The sequence below is a fragment of the Manis javanica genome, chromosome 17, assembly GCF_040802235.1.
Source record: "Manis javanica isolate MJ-LG chromosome 17, MJ_LKY, whole genome shotgun sequence".
In the NCBI taxonomy this organism is placed as follows: domain Eukaryota; kingdom Metazoa; phylum Chordata; class Mammalia; order Pholidota; family Manidae; genus Manis; species Manis javanica.
The window spans coordinates 49,633,808-49,652,633 of NC_133172.1; the positions used below are offsets into that span (position 1 = coordinate 49,633,808).

Genomic DNA, 18,826 nt, shown 5'->3' on the forward strand with positions numbered 1-18,826 from the left:
CTCCTTTCTTCATGGTGACCTGCTCTCCAGGCTCCGCTTGGTGGTGTGGCTCCCGCCCCGTGTGTGTCTGTCTCTCTGTGTCCTGCCAGTGGTTTTACCCTATGGTAGGTTACGTCATGCTGTTCTACCACAGGGTAGAACCACGGACAGGATACCGGGGCACCCTCTGCATCGAAGGACTCCTCATCTGCCCAGCCACAAACAGCCCGGCGGCTGGGGACATCCCCCTGGCTTAGTGCCAGCCTGAAAGGACCCTGAGTTCTGGCTTGAGGCTTGTGCCTAGGGTGCAGAGATGCTGAGGCATGGGTGTTGGTTCAGATGGCTGCCTGGGAGTATGGGAAAGGCTATGATGATGGGGTCTCAGATGGGGTGGGGGACACAATGCAAGGGAACTGAGACCCCTGCAGAATAGCTGGTGGGAGTGAAGCTTATAATCTAGTAGCAGAATGGATTACAGGGTTGCTGTGCATCAGGATTCAGGAATGAATTACTGTGTATTCATATCATGCTGCCTACCCAGGTAGGGTGGGAACAGAGCAGCTGCTATCCATACAGTACATTTGCAAGATTTAGAAAAAGGTGTCCTTTCTCAAGACACTTGCAGAGAAATGGTCATAATATCCTGGTTTTATCAGATAAAAACAAAATAAAACACCTTGACTGCTCTTTGCAGGATAATTATTATAATAAATGTGCAAATCTATATTTTAACATAGTGCCCTTGTGCCATGCACAGCCTAAACAACTGTTCATGGTGACCTCAGGATGCAGTGCCGTTAGGCACTCTGGATCTTGGATGTAAAGTACTGGAATTCACACCAGGAATCCAACACACATGTGCACAGGCTTTCCTAAGCTTCATCCTCAAGTGCAGTTGTTGTTCTGGTTCACCCTAGGTCTGACCCTACCCTGCTCACTGACCAGCTGTTGGTACAGGTTAGCCCAGGTACTGATCCCAGGCTCGACTCCCCAGGATGCATGTCTCCAGACCAGCTGAAGCAGCATGGCAGAGGAGAGTTGCCACTCCAGTGCATGTGTGCAGGCAGGGGTCCGTTAGTCTTGTTTTTCCTCTCTCTTTCACAGAGAATGGTTTTTCCTCCTGTCCCACGAGGTGCTCAACCCCATGTATTGTTTATTTGAATATGCTGGGAAGAACAATTACTGCCTGCAGATCAACCCTGCCTCCTCCATCAACCCCGACCACCTCACCTACTTCCGCTTTATTGGCCGATTCATTGCCATGGTAAGAGTCACTGCCACGGGACCTCCAGGGAGGGCGGCAGCTGAGGAGACCAGCCCCTGCACACTAGCAGGCGCCCAGGGGACAGGCACCCACACTCTGAGCCCCACCGTCAGCCTCACAGAACTCCTAACTTCAAATGTGAAAAGCTAACGGGAGCTCTGGAGATAGTTCAGAGCTCTCTCAGTGGCATCCCAGGGACATTGGAAGAGTTTTCATGTGTTGACTTGTGTAGCACTTGTCAGATGAGAGCCCAGGGTCTCTGGGCCTTGGACTTCACTTCCCATTGGATGCACACCCTGTCAAGGGTGTTGGCATGATGGGCACTTCCACCTGCTGCCCATCTTGGGCAGGGGACACTGTCTATCATGAGCCTCGGGTATATTTGGGGGTGGCTCACTGAGACACCCAGCCCTTCTGGAAAGGGATTTGGGATCTATAGTAGCTTAGAACAGAACCCTAGAAGACTGGTTGGTGCAGGATGTAGGAGACATCCTCAGGAGATGGGTGAACAGGTGGGAAGGAGGGGTCACGGCACCTGTATTTATCTAGAAATAGGAATTCAGTGGGACTGTGGAAGGGGGTCACGTCAGTCTGTGTCCTGTTGAGTGTCCTGTGAGTGCAGAGAACCAGACTGGAGAAGGGAGAGTCCGTGGGAGCCACAGGCGTGCTGCCGTATTTGGGAGTTTGAGATGTTTCACTGCTAACTTCCCTTTGCTTCTTCCTGACTTGCCAAGTGCTCTGCCTGCTCCCCTCACAGGAGGACCTAAGAGCCCGTGACCAAATATGTCCCTTCCCCATGTCTGGAAGTTTTTGGCCAAGGTGCTGGGCTCAGGAAGTGGGCACATTCTTCCCAGGTCTAGAGACCAGCCTGGCCCAGCAGCCAACAGGCCGGACCAGTAAAACGCTAGACTATTACTCACCACTGGCCCGCCAGCTCTCACTGTTGACGGCGTCTGCATTATTTTTGGCTGTGTCTGCCACCCAGCTTTGAGCGTCAGTGAGCCAGGCTACCACCTGGAGCTGCGCTGCACGAGTCTTCTCCGTGACCTGACTCTGCAAGCTCAGGGGGCCCTCAGGCGGGCGTGCTGGGCGGGCAGTGGCTGCCTGAGCAGGCCCCCTCTGCCAGCCCCTGTGGTCTGCAGGTGTGCTGAGCGTCTATGGCAAGTCTCAGTCAGGACGAAGAGTGTTGCTTGTTTCTCAGACCATCCCTTTGAACCCCTAGGTGGCTGGGTGCTCAGGTGCTGCCCTCAGGAGGGCAGGTAGCGCTAGTCAGGCTTTGGTACAGAGCGTCCCAGAGACCGCCTCCTGGGAAGACCAAACCCTTTGCTCTGTGTCTTCCTTCCTCAGGCTCTGTACCATGGGAAGTTCATTGACACAGGCTTCACCCTCCCTTTCTACAAGCGGATGCTCAGCAAGAGACCAACCCTGAAAGACCTGGAATCCATCGATCCCGAATTCTACAACTCCATCGTCTGGATCAAGTGGGTCGCCTCCCTTGCCCCATGCTGGGAGGAGAGGGGGTTCTGGTTGGGGAGTGGGTGCTGCTGGCCTTTACATTATTTGCCAGAGTGGCCCCTGAGCACTTACAGGCTGTCAGAATGCTTGTGGAGATGCTCAGCTCCCAGGTCCCCCTGCAGGGCAGAATCCTCTCCTTGTATCAGGAGAGGTTGAGGGCCACTGCTCTGGATTCTAGGCCACCTGTGAGTCCTCGTGTCCCCTGGAAACTAAAAGTGAGTGACAGAACAGGATTGAGGGAAGACTCTCTGAGATCGACCTCTTCTCTCTTGGTGTCTCACGCCCCTAGAGAGAACAGCCTAGAAGAGTGTGGTCTAGAGCTGTACTTCATCCAGGACATGGAGATCCTGGGCAAAGTGACAACCCATGAGCTGAAGGAAGGTGGCGAGAGCATCCGGGTGACAGAAGAGAATAAGGAAGAGTACATCATGTGAGTCTCATGCACCGGGCCCCTGGGGGTCTGAGGGACACAGCCAGCCTCACTGGAAGGGTTTCCCGCTCTTGTCTCAGGGATTCCCTCTTCAGCCAGGCCCCCACACGCAGCCCGTGGGTCACCAGGGGTCACACCCTTCCCTTCTGCACTGGCCGGAGACAGCTGCCCGTGGCTGGCCCCACGCTGAGCAGAGCCGGTGGGGCTTTTGCTCTTTTCTCCTGTGTGGTGGGCTTCAAGACCGCAGGCCTGAGTTTCTTAGCATGGAACTTAGCTGTCTCCCTCTTCTTACTCCTAACTGAAAGGGGTTTCTGTGTCCTGCATGTTGAAATCCACCAGCTCCCACGTGTCTGTGTGTGCATTTGCCTGTGTGTGCCCTTCAGGTCTCTTGCTTCATTCTCTAACCTCCACCTGTCTGAGGTTCACTCAGCGATGGTGGGAGGAGGGGCTGGTGGCAGTGCCAGAGGCTCAGGAATCTCTCTGGGTTACTGTGAGGTTTGCAAAGCTGGCAGCCAGCTCGGCCGGTGCCTTGCCGCCATGTGACGGTGACCTCTGAGCTGCACCTGCAGTGGCACTCGGGCTCCGCTGATGGCTGGTCTTCGGTTTTAGGCTGCTGACTGACTGGCGTTTCACCCGGGGCGTGGAGGAGCAGACCAAAGCCTTCCTGGATGGCTTCAACGAGGTGGCCCCCCTGGAGTGGTTGCGCTACTTTGATGAGAAAGAGCTGGAGGTGAGAGCTAAGGCTGCTGAGCCCTGAGCCCCTGCCTCTGGGGCAGTCCTGCCCTTGGGCCAGTCTAGTTATGTACCCGGAGGAACCCACCAGTAAAACGCTGTGCTCCCTCGAGACCGAGGCAGTCGGGCAGAGTTTGGGTTCTGGTCCTCACACCCACCCTTCCTCCAGCCCCTGTCCTGAGGGATCCCCAGTCAAGGCTTGTGTTATCCCAACTGTTAAAGCTGCCAGCAGCAGCAGGTGAAAGTGTTTGAGATGGTGTCAGCTGCTGGGAGCAGGCAGGCGCTGGTGGTGACTCCCCGTCCTCTGCAGCTGATGCTGTGCGGCATGCAGGAGATAGACTTGAGTGACTGGCAGAAGAACTCCATCTACCGGCACTACACCAAGAACAGCAAGCAGATCCAGTGGTTCTGGCAGGTGCGTCCCCGCCAGCTCGGGGCAGGGTCTCGTGGGGCAGTTTCAGCCATTAGCCGCAGGGGATGAGATGTGGTTGGACCTCCTCCAGCTCAAGGATGCTTGTTGTGTTATCACCTCCCCCATCTCCGACACTCTCCCAACCTCGCCCAACTTGCAAAAGGAGACAAGAAACCCAGTAGATTGAGGCCAGTGCATCGACAGGAGGTGCTGGTGGTCAGCCCTGGGCCAGCTGTGAACGCTGGTGTGCAGGGCGGTGAACTTGGCAGGAAGGGGAGCTCCCAAAGGTTGTGCTTGGCTCCAGAAGAGCTGAATGAGCTCAGAGTCCTGGATATGATAATTGATTCCCTTCTGTGTGGGTGTCTTGTTGTCATTATGAAGTATAGCATACATAAAAAAGAATAGGTACATAAAAATTTCTTTGTGGAGGTGAAATTCACATACCATAAAATCTACCATGTTAATCATTCTAAGGTCTGCCGTTCAGTGGCTTTTCACAGTGTGACTGTCACCACCACCTAATGCCAGGACATTTCATCTCTCTGAAATGAAACCCTGTACCCATTTAGCAATCACTCCCATCCTTAGTGTATTTTTAAAAGCAGAACTTGGATGAGAAGAGAATACCTGGTCCAAGGTATCCCTGAGACCCAGAGATGTCCCATGGGCTGGTGGGAATGTCAACAAATACTACATCCCAGAGCAGCTTTGAGGTTTCCCAGGTTGGTGGCCCTCACACAGTGCTGTCATCCCCATCGCCCCCACTTTCACCTCCAGCCCAGGCTTTCTGTTCTCAGCCCCTTTTCAAAAAGGGGCTCTGGCTGACTGGCACGTTACAGGTTAGCACAGGGCACCTGATTCTACTTTGACCTGTGGAGTTCCAGGTGGTAAAGGAGATGGACAATGAGAAGAGGATCCGGCTGCTGCAGTTTGTTACCGGGACCTGCCGCCTGCCTGTTGGGGGATTTGCTGAGCTCATTGGTAAGTGGGGTGAGGACAGCCCAAGGGCATGGCGGGGCCTGGTGTCTTCCAGAAAGCAAGTCAGTGGGAGGGTACCAAGCCTGTGGGTGAAGCCGGAGGGTCCTGTTATATATGGTGTGTTTTTCTTTGGATATCAGGTAGCAATGGACCACAGAAGTTTTGCATCGACAGGGTTGGCAAGGAAACCTGGCTACCCAGAAGCCACACCTGGTGAGCTTGCCAGTTTTAGTGGGAGGTGGCTAGAAGCTCACAGACCAGCTGAGCTCCTAAGGCAGCCCATTGGGCAGGGCAGCTTGTGGGGAGCAGGGCCTTGGCTCCCCAGCTTGCTCTGGGAAGTGGGGTTGTAGAGGAGGGGCCTCTGAGCTTTTGGGAGAGGTGGCAGCAGTCATGCATCCCTGTGGCCATACCAGTAATTAAGTATAAACACTTCTATTACAGCAGGTAAAAAGCTGCTGCCCTGAGTACCCTCCTGCCCACCCCCCATTTCCCCAGCTGCCTGGCCCCCTCCCTTGACCCCTCTGTGGTCCAGAGACCTGAAGCATGGAGGCCGGACACAGCAGGGCCCTCAAGGACTCTGGTGTGGTCGAGCCACAGTTGTGTGGACTGTTTTGACTTCTCCTCCCCGTCCTGAAGCCAGGCTGTGGCAGGGCTGGAGCCCAGACCTTCCCACGCTGACTGTTCCACTCCCCTCTCAACAGCTTCAACCGCCTGGATCTCCCGCCATACAAGAGCTACGAACAGCTGAAAGAGAAGCTGCTATACGCCATTGAGGAGACTGAGGGCTTTGGACAGGAGTAACTGAGGCCGCCCCCTCCCACGCCCCCCAGCACACATGTAGTCATGAGTCCTCCCTGCGTGAGAGGCCAGGGGTCGCGCAGCCCCTGGGAGGCCCCTGCAGGTGACCTGCATGGGACCACACTGTCATCAGGCTGGTAGCGGCAGAGCCTGCCTAACTTTGGAAGGCCCTGCCTACCCACCTCCCTCCTACCCACTGGTGGCAGTCTGGAATAAAGTCACCTTTGGCCCCATCACCCATTGCAAAGTCTAGAGGGCTGACCCTCCCTGCAAAGCTCTCCCTTCCTCTCCTCTAAGACTGACCCTAGGTGTGCATGAGTGTGCAAGGGAGGGTGTCCTGGGCCGAGGGACAGCTGCACAAGCCTTGGGCCTCATGGGCTAGTTAGGTGAGAAGGAGACTGGCCACTCGGGATAGCTGTTCTGGGCTGAGAAGGCCCAGGATCTTGGCCAGTGAAAGAGGTTCTGTTCTACAGAGAGCTTTCCCAGTGATCTGTATAAAACGGAGGTCCGAGGGGGGAGCTGCTCCGGCACCCAGAGCGCTGCATGACGGCCGCCTCGCTTCCTTCCCATGGAGGCTGCGCAGCACCCTTCTCCCTCTGCTCAGTGCTGGCTGTTTTGTTCTTTCCAGCAAATGAAGGCTGGTACCAGCTGTTTGGGTGTTATCGGTGGGATGGAAACAGCAGCTCCTCAGACTGCTCCTTTGACATGAACTTGAAGCCTTTGTGTGTAGGGCTGCTCTGTGTTCTGGAGTTGGCATGCTGCTGTCACTTTCTGTCAAGGAACTGGGGTACCTGGGTCCCTCCAGGCCCCAGCATGGTTGGTCCAGGAATTTCCCACATAGCTGGTTTTCTCCAACAGCGGTTCTTCTTAGGAACCCGAGTAGCAGTTCTGACCTGGTGGCTCAGCTGCACAGCGGTCCAGTCCCCGAGCCTTGACAGACAGGGAAGGAGGTGGTGTCCCAAGTGCCACCCTAGCCTTGCGGCCTTCAGTAGAGAACTCCCTTTGCTAGATGTAGTTGCCAGGAAGCCCCAGGTGATGGAGCCTGTGGGCCTGACCCTGTTGTTTCCTGCCAGCCCCTAAGGCTCTAGGCGGACCCTTTTATCCCATGTTGAAAATGGAGTGCATCTGTCCATCCAGAGCGTATTCATTCTGCCTTGAAGCGAGGCTTTATCTGCAAGGAAAATATTCCTTTATCTGCAAGGAAGCGAGGAAAGAATGCTTTTGGAAACCAGCGCAAGGGCCTTTAGCTCCTTGACTTGATTTGTGGAGCTCCTGCTGCCTCCAGTGTGGCATTCTGCCTTGTGTTGAGAGCTGCATGGTGAACATGTTCCTTTGTGAGGCCCGAGTGGTGGGGATTGTCGTGAGCTCCCGGTCTAGGCCCCTGAGGTTCTAGCGCTGATCACCAGCTGCCGCCTGGCTCGAGCTTCCTAGGACCCCAGGTGGGCCCTCAGACTGGTCACAGGACAGTGTCGTGCGCTCACATCCTCGTCCTTCCCCTGGTGCACAGAGGGACAGAGGTGTCCACTGTGTTGCCAGTGCTGATGTGAGAGGCTCAGGTCACCGCAGCTCAACCTTTTTTCTTTCCCTGAATCATTTGCTGTACTTCCCTGCAGCGTCCCACCATGTTGGTAGGGAGCAAGCTGCAGTGTGGGGTTGGAAACCTCATGCTCATGGGTGTGAAGAGTATGCTCATGTACATGCGTGTGTGTGTGTGCATACATGTGTATAACAGGTGTCTGTACAGAATGCCCTCCGGTAGCTCTGGGTTGGTCACCAGATTGTTTTGTAATGCCCACCTCCTTGCCTCAGTTTTGCCAGTTTCTCGTGCAATAAACAATCAGCAGCCGTGGGCAGTGTTGATGTGGATGTCTACGCAATCAGTGTCCTCCAGACAAGAGGCCTTGGCCCTGGTGGGGTGGAAGTTCATGACCTCTGGCTTTAGGAAGTGTGTGCATCCTAACCAAGGCACTTCTAATGTGTGCCTTGCCCGGGGATTACTGGTTCAGCCCTTCATCAGGTCCCTCACTGCACCCTTTGGATACCTTCAACCTTCCCCTGCCAGGCTGGGTTTCTGTGAGGCCAGAACATGAAAACTGCAGCTGCAGGTTGCATGGGATACTCACCACAGTGTTCTGGGTAGTTCATTCATCAAGAAACATTTACGGAGGCTTCTCAAGTTCCATGATGGTCGAGGGACTCCCTGAGCTCATGGTCATACAAGAGCTCACCACCCACTCTTTTGAACACTTGAGTTCAGATGGGACAGATCACCACACTGATGGATCCCGAGGTCTTTAGCACAGAAATGCCTTTGTCATGGAAAAGCCTTGCCCTGATGGGCCTCTTCTTGAGGAAGGCAGAGATATTCATAGCGGCTCCTTCCTGGAGTTCATAAGCTTAATTCATTACCTTCCAAAGCCTTTTTTCACTTGGCAGGGCAAGGTTATACTTAGAGGAAATTATTGAAAAAGGTCCATACGTTATACAGACATCTCATAATAATTCAAATAAGACATACCCAAGTGGAAATTGTCCTCTCCACTCTTACCCCCCGAAGTAACTGCTGTTGAGTCTGCTGTGGTCCTGCCATGCTACTTTGCATGCATATGTAAGCCATATATATATATATACATAGGATTTTAAAACATACCAAAAATGCGATCTTACACATGTTGAGCAACTCACTTGTCCCATTAAATGAGATATTAGGGACACCTTTCCAAGTTCCTCAACACAGAATCTGATTGATTCTTCAGCTACCACATGGCAGTATGTATGGCGGTTGTCCTATGATACCCCATCTCTCAGGCCTCGTGGTCGTGGCCAACAGGTTGCTCATGGCTGCAGAGCTTCAGTGGTGCACCAGCGCTGCCCTTCAGGAGGGGGACGTCCTGGAAGTTGGAGTGTGTATGATGTACTCTCGGTCACCCTGGTCACCTGCTAGAGGCAGCTGTTGTTGCTGGTTTCTTTGGGTCCTTCCAGATACACTTCTAAAATTCCAACAGGTTCTCCCTAATTACTCCTCAGAAAGGTTCTGCTTCCCCGGCCTTGGTGGTGGACAGGGTCCCCCGCTGCACGCTTTGTGAGCTGTGTCAGTGAGCTCCCTGCTTGCCCTTCCAGCCTTTTACTCACTTTTCCCCTCCTGACTCTTCACGAGCAAAAAAAATTTTCTAAACGTTTACATTCTATTGTGTAACCATAATGAAATCTTCTGTACTTTTTCTAAAGATTTATTCAAAAAAGCTGAAAAGCAACACAAATATTTACATTACCATGATTATATAAATAGTGCTCACTCTAGAACTGAGTAGTACAACAGTTTCACCCTGGAGGATCTTATGGCCTCCCTTTGCTTTTACTATATCCTCAGGTTTTTTTTTTTTCTTGCTCTGAACTGTTTCAGGTATCACCAGATAGGCAAGGAAGGCCCCCTGCCTCTTCACATTGCAATGAGTTCCTGATAGAATTAGTCAAAGCTACAAAGTTATTTTGGAAGTGAAGAGCAGGTATGACTCTCTCTGTCACCAAGGTCCCCAGTGGGTTTCCCAGGAGCCAGGAAGACATTACGTAAAGTGGGACCTCACTGGATCTAGGAGCTCAATCCTTGTTACCCAAATGTCCTTCTACATGGGGGCCTACAACGCCCTTCTAGAAAAGCTGACCTTGAAGATCTATGTGTTCCGTGTAGAGGCATGTTTACACACAGCAGACTGTCTCGGTTCTTGAGCTAAACTCAGCATCAGCAAGGCCCTGGCCTCATCTTGAGGAAGAAAACTGAGTAGGTGCCCAAACGTATTACCCCAGCTCATTTCCCTACAGTCTGTCCCGTGAATAGATTTAAAATATCCTTTTGTCCAGATCCATCTGATTCTGAGGTTGGTTCAAGTACCACAGTGAAGCCCACTCTCCTATAGGGCGTACTGCGTGAGTCAAGCACCAATCACCCGATCCAGATCAGAATTTGGGGCTTCTTTGGCACACTTTTATTTGTACCTTTTGAACATCATCATGGATTCAGGGCCTAATCCAACTTAGTTGGTCCTGGTGGCAATAATCATTGTTTTCTTTCTGATGCTTATCACAAATTTGGTCCCTTCAGTTTGACTCTTTGTTACTGCTCAGAGATGAATCCATCTGTCTTTACTGGTCTATGTGGTATTCTATTCCCAACTTCAGTTCTCTTGCCCATTAACTATTCCACCAGGAGCCCTGATTCTTTTTGCTGTAAAATAGTATTAGAAACCAAAATGGTTTCTATCAAGCTGGCACAGTGAATTCATGATTTGATCCACTTCTCTGCTCCAAACATAATAAAGACACCCAAAATATAAAAGAAGAAAAAGAGGCTGGTTCAAAAAGATGATAGATAACTCCAAGGGTCAGATATAGAACAAAATGCAAAGCGTTGAACAATATTAAAGCCATGGGTCTGCCAGTGGTGGCTGGGAGTTGAGCTGCTGTGGGGCAAAGGGGTTTAAGTCAGCTCCAGTATAGATGGGGTAGACACCAGCCCACTGCTCCCTGCCAGTGCATGGAAGCAGGCCAAACAGCAAAGGCAACAAAGTGAAACCGCCTTGGCTTCATCCCTGGCTGTGGCTTTGAAAGAGATGGAGGTCTAAGGAGGCAGGAAAGTCATGACGCCTGGATCTGATAGTCTTAGCTCATCCCAGGTCAGGGACCCAGATGGCCATTCAAAGATAAGGCTCTCGAGTGGATGCCCAGCAGGACAGGAGTGGGCAGCTGCAAAACCATTAGACAGGAAAGAGCACAGAAGGGGAGCAAGGGAACAAGTTAAAAATGTTGGCTCCACATTTCAGAGGAAGAAGACGCTCACGGGTGGTTTCTCACCTGCTGGTCTTTGCCGTAAGGGGATTAGCTGGCAAGTGGGCCTTTTCCCTGGGGCCCTAGATGTTGCTGTTCAGGTGCCTTTTTTCTGAGGTGGCCATTTTCCCCAGAGGTAAATCTCGGCTCCCCACCTAAAGGAAAGAGATACCTGAGCCAGGGTACACCTGCCTGTGGGCTTCCTGGAAACCAGGATTGGGAAGGAACTGAGGTTCTCAGAGTCCCGGCCACTGACAACCTTTTCTCTGTCTCTTCAGCTTTGTGCCCCCAGCTTTTGGCTCTGACTCAGATCCCCAAGCCTGGTGCCCACCTGGACCTCTGGCTTCCTGCTGCTGGCAGAGGGGAAGGAGCCAAGCTTGGGGAGGACCTGGGTGTCCCACCCACTGCATAGAAGCATCTAACTGCCAGCTTTCTTGCTGCTGCCCTGTGCACTGGGTCTCTTGGTGCATCTCCCTCTGTCGTGTCCTGGGTTAAAACTTCTCGGTTGGCTGCACTCCACCTGCTTTCTACCTTTTACCACCTTGGTGAACATCCTTGTCTATCACTGAATCCTTTTATGTTCTTTTTGTCCTGTGGATTGACTTTTATAAAGCTTTGTCTGCTGTCTTCTAAGCTATGCTGGACTGGAGGAGAGATGGTTAATGTGCCATCTCTGTTCACTTCCTTTCCTTGGTTGGATCTCCCTGGGGCCAGAGGAGGGGGCAGTTTTCAGCTGGCAGTCTGGGCACAGGGTCCCAAAGGGGGCTTGACTGTTGCATTACATTAGTTTTCACCGCATCTGCCTGGGTTTGCCCCCATGGTGCTAAGCCTTTCCAACTCACCAGGACCCTCGTTGGCTGAACTCCTTCCACGTGCATTCTTGGCTGAGGACGCTGCTCTTGCTTTCCTCCTTCCAGAAATGTGTTGAATTCCCTTGTCCACCTCTCAGATGCTACCTTTCAAATTGGGCCAAGTGGCCAGGGCAAAATAGGAAACTTTTATCTTCATTCACTCTCGTTTTAATGGGGTCTTGAGAGGGATTAAAGATGCAAATACAAGTCAGAACTGAATTTTTGCTAATCAACCACAGGCCCTTTGTGCTTCACCTCTCTTAAGGGCACTGACTTAGTTCCTAATGCTCGGGGTTTGCTTTGCTTTGTATTGTTATCTCCAAAGCCGATAGATCATCTTGTTTATAAACAAGAGGGTTGTTTTGCTTCTGCATTTTCCACTAACAATATCTTCATTCTAAGATATTAATTAGGCACTGAAATTAAAAAAGAAAAACTCAGGGTAACCTCTGGTGGATCACCCTGGCATTCACACCCTCATGGTATAAGCCCCTCCCCTTGAGTGGGGCTGTTCTATGGATTTGCTTCTAACCAGTGGAATATGGCAAAGGTGATGGGCTGTCACTTCTGATGGCTTTACAAAGGACCGTGACCTACTTCTTGCCAGCTGACTCTGCATGGCCTTATGGCTTGTGCACTTTGATGAAGCCGCTGTGTTGGAGAGGCCCATGTGGCAAGGGACGGAGGGCAGCTTTGTGTTGGCAGCCAGTGAGGAACCAAGGCATCCTGCAGCAGCCTCATGCGCTTGGGACCTGGCGATGACTGCAGTGCGGCTGACACCTTCGTTGCTATCTGTGAGCATCTCTGAGCAGAGGACCCAGCTAGGCTGTGCCAGGGCTCCTGACCCACAACAACTGTGAGATAATAATGTTGTGGTTTTAACAGCTCAATTTTATGATAATTTGTTATGCAGCAATTGAAAATTAATACACCATCCCAGGCCAGGTTACGTGTCCTTGGATTACCATCTCTTCCGTGTCCCATGTCCTGAATGTGGCCATGATTTTTGATAAATGAAAGAGCCGAAGCATGGAGAATATCTGTAGAGCTGAAAGATCATCCTAACCAGAAATACAGACAGAAAGGTACCAGTATCACTCTTCTTCCTTTACTTAGGGAAAAAAAATACGGGGAAGTGGGAGTAATTTTAGTCCCCGCCCCCAGCCCATGGCCTGACCTCATTTTCCTGGCAGCACTGATGGTCTTGGAGGCCTGGGGTCTGGCCCAGCCGGTGACTGTGGCGCTCTGTCTTGGCATGTCATCACTGCTTATCTGGGCCTCCAGCCAAACCCGGTTGGCGAGAGTCATGTCCAATCTCCCAGGGGCGATTTTGGGTCCATTTCCAGTGCAATCACAGGGTGAGTGGCAGGGCAGGGGGCGCCACTGAGGCAGTAAGCCAGCCTGAAGGAGCGCCCCTGCAGCTCCTGGACTCACGTTGAGTGTGGCTCCCAGCCGTGGCTCCTGCCCCAGGAGCAGCCTCCCTCATGAGCATCTGGGCCCTGGCGGGCTTGGGGTATGGAAACTCATTCCTTCCAGGATGGAAGTCATTTCCACCCTTGAACTTTAGGGTTTTATAGTCATGGATGTTTGTCAGCTCCTTGTAATTTGTTCACATTTGTTAAAATATGGGCTGTATGGGGTAGGGAGAAGTAGCTCATGCATTGAGCTTTGACTTGAATCCTGTCGCTGCTCTCCCAACACCCTTGGACCATCAGCTGTCTGCCATGAGGTACGGGAAGCCCCTGGATATGTATTTTTTACAGCTTTATGAGATAAAGACATACAACATTGTGCAAATTTAAGGTGTACAAGGTGATGATTCTATAAATGAATATATTGCAAAACCACTACGCCAATAAGGTGAGTTAACACATCCCTCGCCTCACATAATTGACATTTTGTTGTTGAGAATGTTTAAGGCTGTGTTATGGTGAGAACATTTAAGATTTACTCTCCTAGCAACTTTCAAGTATACAATACGGTATTAACTGTGGTCACCATGTGGTACCCTGGATACCATGGCAGAGAAGAGTGTGGGAAAGTGGGATGAGGGAGAAAGAGTCTGCTTTTGATAGGATTTTAGGAAAAGCATCTTAAAAGAGGTGTTTCAGCCTGCACACCTGATAGATGAGAAGGAACTAGTCAAGCAAAGAGCCACAGCTAGGGCTGGGCCCATCAGGCACAGTGGCCTATGTGGGAAAGAGACTGGCATGTTCTAGGAACGGGTAGAAGGCTGGTGTGGCTGAGCGACAGGGAGCATGAAGGGTGGGAATGAGATTGACATCAACATGTCTGCCCTCTATTGCCAAGGCGGGGAAGAGAGGCAGGAGGCGCTTTGCGCTGTCCGCACCTGCCCACATCTCTTCTTCCTCTGTGGCTCTTCCTAAAGGCAACATGGACAGGAAATTGAGGTATATCAGAAATGAGGACTATGAAATGAGATTTGAGAAACAAATGTATTGTCTCTGCCACAAACAATTGAATGCTATGAACTGAATGGGGATAGGTCTTTACATACTATTTTGAATACAAAAGGGAAAGGAGATGGAAAGGGGAATATATATGTAAATTAAGGTGCATACACTTAGCAAATTACACTGCATATATCCATTCATATATAAGGCCATTTATTAAACACATTTAAGTGTCTGTCCATCAGTTGTGTCTGTGTGTGTGTGTGTGTGTGTTGGTGAGGAGTTAGAATGAGAGTGGAAATAAGGATAAAGGTAAAAGAAAAAAAGTCAAACAAGAGCCAGACCTTAAAATGATAATGATAGTGAGTCTAACTGAGAAGTAAAATTGATGAAACTCTGTCCATCTGAGGTTTGTCCTCCTGCCAAGCTGACTCTGGTGTGAGAATAGAACATGGCGAGGGAAGGTGAGGACAGTAGACCATCCTAGCCACAGTACAGAAGAGAGGTGAATGTCTGAACATGGGTGGGGTCTGTGGGAATGTGGAGGGCAGACGTCAGAGATGGGCCCCTGGTAGGACCAGCTGGTGGCTGAATGCGGAGGCTGAGGGTGGGCAGGGTGACCTACGCAGTATGACTCCTGAGTTCTGGGTGGGTGGGTGCCTTGCCAATAATAAGGAATAAAGAGGAGGAACAAGTATTGAAATCAGAGGCATCAGATAGATGAGGATTTTTAAAAATATGTGACAGGCTAAGTAAGATGAAGCTCTAGAGGAAGCTGAGCAAAAGAGGCCCCCAAGTGTCTAAGAGAAGCAGGGAAGAGTGGATAAGAGCCTTCAGAGGTCAAGTTCAGTGAGGTCAGGGCTGAGAAGGGAGAGCAGGATGGGCCAAGTGGAAGCCATTATGTAAGAGCCCTTTAGTGAGGGCTGTCAGTGGAATGGAGGGGACAGAAGCCAGATTGTTTTAAGATTAGAGAAATGCCTGGAAGGTGAAGAGGAGAAAGCAGCAAACACGAACAGCTGTTTGCCGAAGTTAACTGGGAAAAGGACAGAGCAAAGGTCAGAGGAGAGGATGCAGAATGCAGGGTGCATGTGTGAGGTGGGAGAGAATTGAATGTTCATGCTGAAGGGTAAGAGGGATAAAGCCAGGGTTGAAAATGAGGGAAGAAGGGATACTGGATGAACTAAGGATCTGAGTTGGTTATTTTTGGATAAAAGATTAGCCAGATTATGTTACTGGTGATCAGACTTGAGTTGTAGCATACAGATCAAGGTCGACAAGGATGCTAAGCTGCAGAGAGGGAGGACATTCTGTGGTGTGTAATAGACAAGTATGTATGAGAAGAGCTCTTGAGCTGGGACAGGACTTCTTCAATATGATCCGCAAAGTGCTGACCATAAGGCAAAAAATTGCTAAGATTTGTCTACATCAAAATAAAGGTGCCCAAACTTGCATGTGTGCAGGAACCACATGGAGGGCATCTTGAAAAGCAAGTCCCAGAGATTCTAATGCAGTAGGTAAGGTAAACTGTATGAATTTACATTGAAATAAATTATATCTACAAAGATAGTAAATATTCAGAATGCATCATATCCTAATTATTTTCCTGCTTTGTACTGGCATGTGTGTTCTTGAGGTTATTTTTGTCTATTGTGTCTGTATTCAGACACTACTGTGTAATGCTGTGCTACAGTGCGTCTCTTCTGATCCACGTTGATTTCTTGAAATTAGCCATGGTGGAGTGTTTACACCAGAGAACTTGGTAAAGGCTGCAAATCAGCACCCCTCCCCCATTGTTTGAGAATTGGTTGTTGTGTATTTACCAGCACACCACTGAATATGGTCTTTAAAGACATCAGGAGAGTATCAGCAGGGAGGGAAATCAAAGCATGACCCTGTGTCTGAGCGGTAGGTGGGTGGAGTACAGCAAGGGTGGAGGTGGCAGCTTGACCCTGTACACTCTCCAGATTCCTTCAAAATCTTGCCCACGTGGTTGCAGCCCAAAACAAGTGATGGGGAAGGAAATCTGGAAAGGTTCCCAATTCTATACTGAGCTGGCAAATGTTTCTTTGGCGAAAAAGAACAAGAGATTAGTCAATGGTGCCCTCTAGTGTTGAAGAATAGATTGGCTCCAGAGAGGAACACGGAAAAAGATTTCTCTTAATTTAGGCTCTCTAAACATAGTTAACTTCCAGTTTCCTCTTCCTTTCTTTTCCTCTGCTGGGTTTCCCCACTTCTCTATCCCTGCTTTCTGAGTCATATTCTACTTACTCCCCCAACAAGAATAGCCATTAATTTCTTCGGTAAGATCCGAACTCTGTGTTGTTTCCAGGCAAACATTGATAGTGCCAAGAGTTGAATGGCATAAGAGAGACGCAAATCAGAACTTGCCTATATTACGTGTAATAATTTGGAATGAATTTATTTAGGAAAGCTGTAAACATCCTCTCCTGTGAGTCATATAAATTGTTTCTTTGCCTTTGTACCATGCCCCATGTCCTTCCTGTTTCTGGGATGGGGGCAGATGAAGTGGTTTCTTAGTGTGTTATAGTTTAACAAACAACCCTAATTCATTCTCATTTACTTCTGCTTTATAGTATTTTTGTGGAAGGAAAAACGTAGAAGAAAAGGGCTGTTAGTAACTTCCCAGTGAATGGGGTATTTCATTCTTTTATGAAAGCCTGTGGTAAGTCTTAGATTTGAAGTCAAAGTAATTGCATGTGGTTGAGTTCTCTTAGCTCTGAGGTCTTCCAGAAATTGGAGTAAGATTCTGGGATTGCTAATTCTTGCTGGAAAGGTTTACTTCGCATCTAGCACATTGGAGAGCTTCTCAATAATATTACTTCTGTTTTGTCCCTGTAGTGATTGGTAGTCTGAGTAAAACTAAAGAACATTTAACTAATTAGCTGGCCCAGAGCTTTGGTTCATTCTAAGTTTCCTTCTTTAGGATAACTTAACCTGTAAGTTCAGAGATATTTCAGATGTTAGTTATCAAACAAAACCAGTAGGGAATGAATATCATTGTCTCTGTAACGTGTGTAGTAGGAGCAACCTGAATCCTGTCACAGCCACTGTCAAGTGCCTGGAAATGGAAGTGAAGGTAATGTTACAAGCTGTGGATACAATCTATAGACTAGGGACCACACTTTTTCCAGGATACTTTTTCAGTGTTTTAAAAACAACAAAAGTAGTTAAAAACCTCATTTTGAGACAGCCAGGCTATAAAAACACAAGGCTTTATTTTAGGTGTGGGCTATGGGTTTTGTGGTCAAGTCGCCACTGTTTGTGTACACAGGATTTCCTTGGTAGCCTTACACGTTTCACCCTCTTACAGAGGGCAGCAGTTTTGCTTTAGAAAATGAGCCTCAGCGACTTTAAAGGCTAAAAACTATTGTTAGAAACAGGAGCTGAGAGTCCTATTATGAAGACAGAAGTCAGTTTTGCCCATTTGTGGGTCAAACTATTAAATATAACAAGGCCTGGGTATTTCCATGTTCTTAGATGTTCAATGAACATTTTGATTTATCAAATAGTGACAAACTTAAAAGCCTGTGGCCTTGTGTTGTTTCATTAGACCGTGGAAAGCTTTTCAAGTCCAAATGGAGCTACTGACAGTGGCCCTGAGTCCTGTGTGGTCTCTGATTGTCCCCTGACCCTCACAGAAAGGACCCCCCTCCTTGGGATTAGTCTCCTCGCGGTCCCACCCTGCCCCAAGCCGTGGCATCCTGGCTCTTATCGGCCCTCTCCCTGGAGGTGAACTTTCCAGGGGTCTTTTTCCACATCAGTTTGTCTGAACTATGGTAACCAAATCTCAGGTTCTTTGACACCCCCGGCATCTTAAATACGTCTCAGGCTTTGAACTGTTATTTCAGATTTCTTTCTTTAAGATGCAACAACCCTGACTTTGACTGCTGAAATGGACAAGTGAAACTTGGTACTCTGTACTTTTTCCTTTACCTTCTCTTTTTACCTCAATGACCTTGAGGTGACCCCTCGTGTGGCATGCTTCAGTTTATAAAGGCTCAGTTGTACATACTGTCTACTCCCCAATTTCTACTAGTTAGCTCTTTGGCAAGTCTGTGAAATAAATGTTAATGCTTTTGGTAACATTATAACATTATGAAATGGTTTTTGAGATCCAAGTGACTTAGTTTTAGTGCTATTTTATAGTATTACTAAATGTGAACATTGACAATCCATAGGTGCGTTTAAGAACTCCTAGGGAGGTTCTAACTGCTCAAGAAAGGAAATCAGTATCTAAGTGACCAGTGTATGTTGAATGTTTAGTTATCTTATTTGTAGAGCCCTGAGTACTTGTCTTGGAGAACTTTGTTTCATCCTCAGTAACATCCCCACTAACCCTGTGGTCTGATTGCTGCCACTAGTAACTGAAGGCGTCCCTTATGAGAAAGTACTCTAGGGACCTCACAGACAAGGAATCTGGGGCACAAACTAGGACCCAGGTCTCCTGGGCTCAGTGGAGGGATCTCATCACTTTTTAAAGGAAAGAGACTAGTCTCTTTTTCGTAAATGATTCCAAGTTTGAAATATTTAAGGCAATTTCAATAAAGACTTGGCTGCTTCTGAAAACAATGGATCACCACTCCCACAGTCAAAAACAACTAGAACACAGAC

The 18,826-nt window shown here is 49.4% G+C and overlaps 1 protein-coding gene across 6 annotated transcripts in view; it reads left to right on the plus strand.

Moving 5' to 3' along the window:
* The window catches only part of WWP2 (WW domain containing E3 ubiquitin protein ligase 2), a 167,246-nt gene extending 159,292 nt beyond the window's left edge, over positions 1–7,954 (plus strand). For all 6 annotated transcript variants that reach the window (XM_073226344.1, XM_073226345.1, XM_017670019.3 and 3 more), the window contains 8 exons: positions 1,084–1,243; positions 2,591–2,724; positions 3,048–3,188; positions 3,798–3,918; positions 4,231–4,335; positions 5,217–5,313; positions 5,451–5,523; positions 6,012–7,954. In XM_073226344.1, the coding sequence (XP_073082445.1) occupies positions 1,084–1,243; positions 2,591–2,724; positions 3,048–3,188; positions 3,798–3,918; positions 4,231–4,335; positions 5,217–5,313; positions 5,451–5,523; positions 6,012–6,111 (931 nt within the window). In that variant the 3' untranslated portion in view covers positions 6,112–7,954. The remainder of the gene's footprint in view (positions 1–1,083; positions 1,244–2,590; positions 2,725–3,047; positions 3,189–3,797; positions 3,919–4,230; positions 4,336–5,216; positions 5,314–5,450; positions 5,524–6,011) is intronic.
* Positions 7,955–18,826: the final 10,872 nt, after the last annotated feature.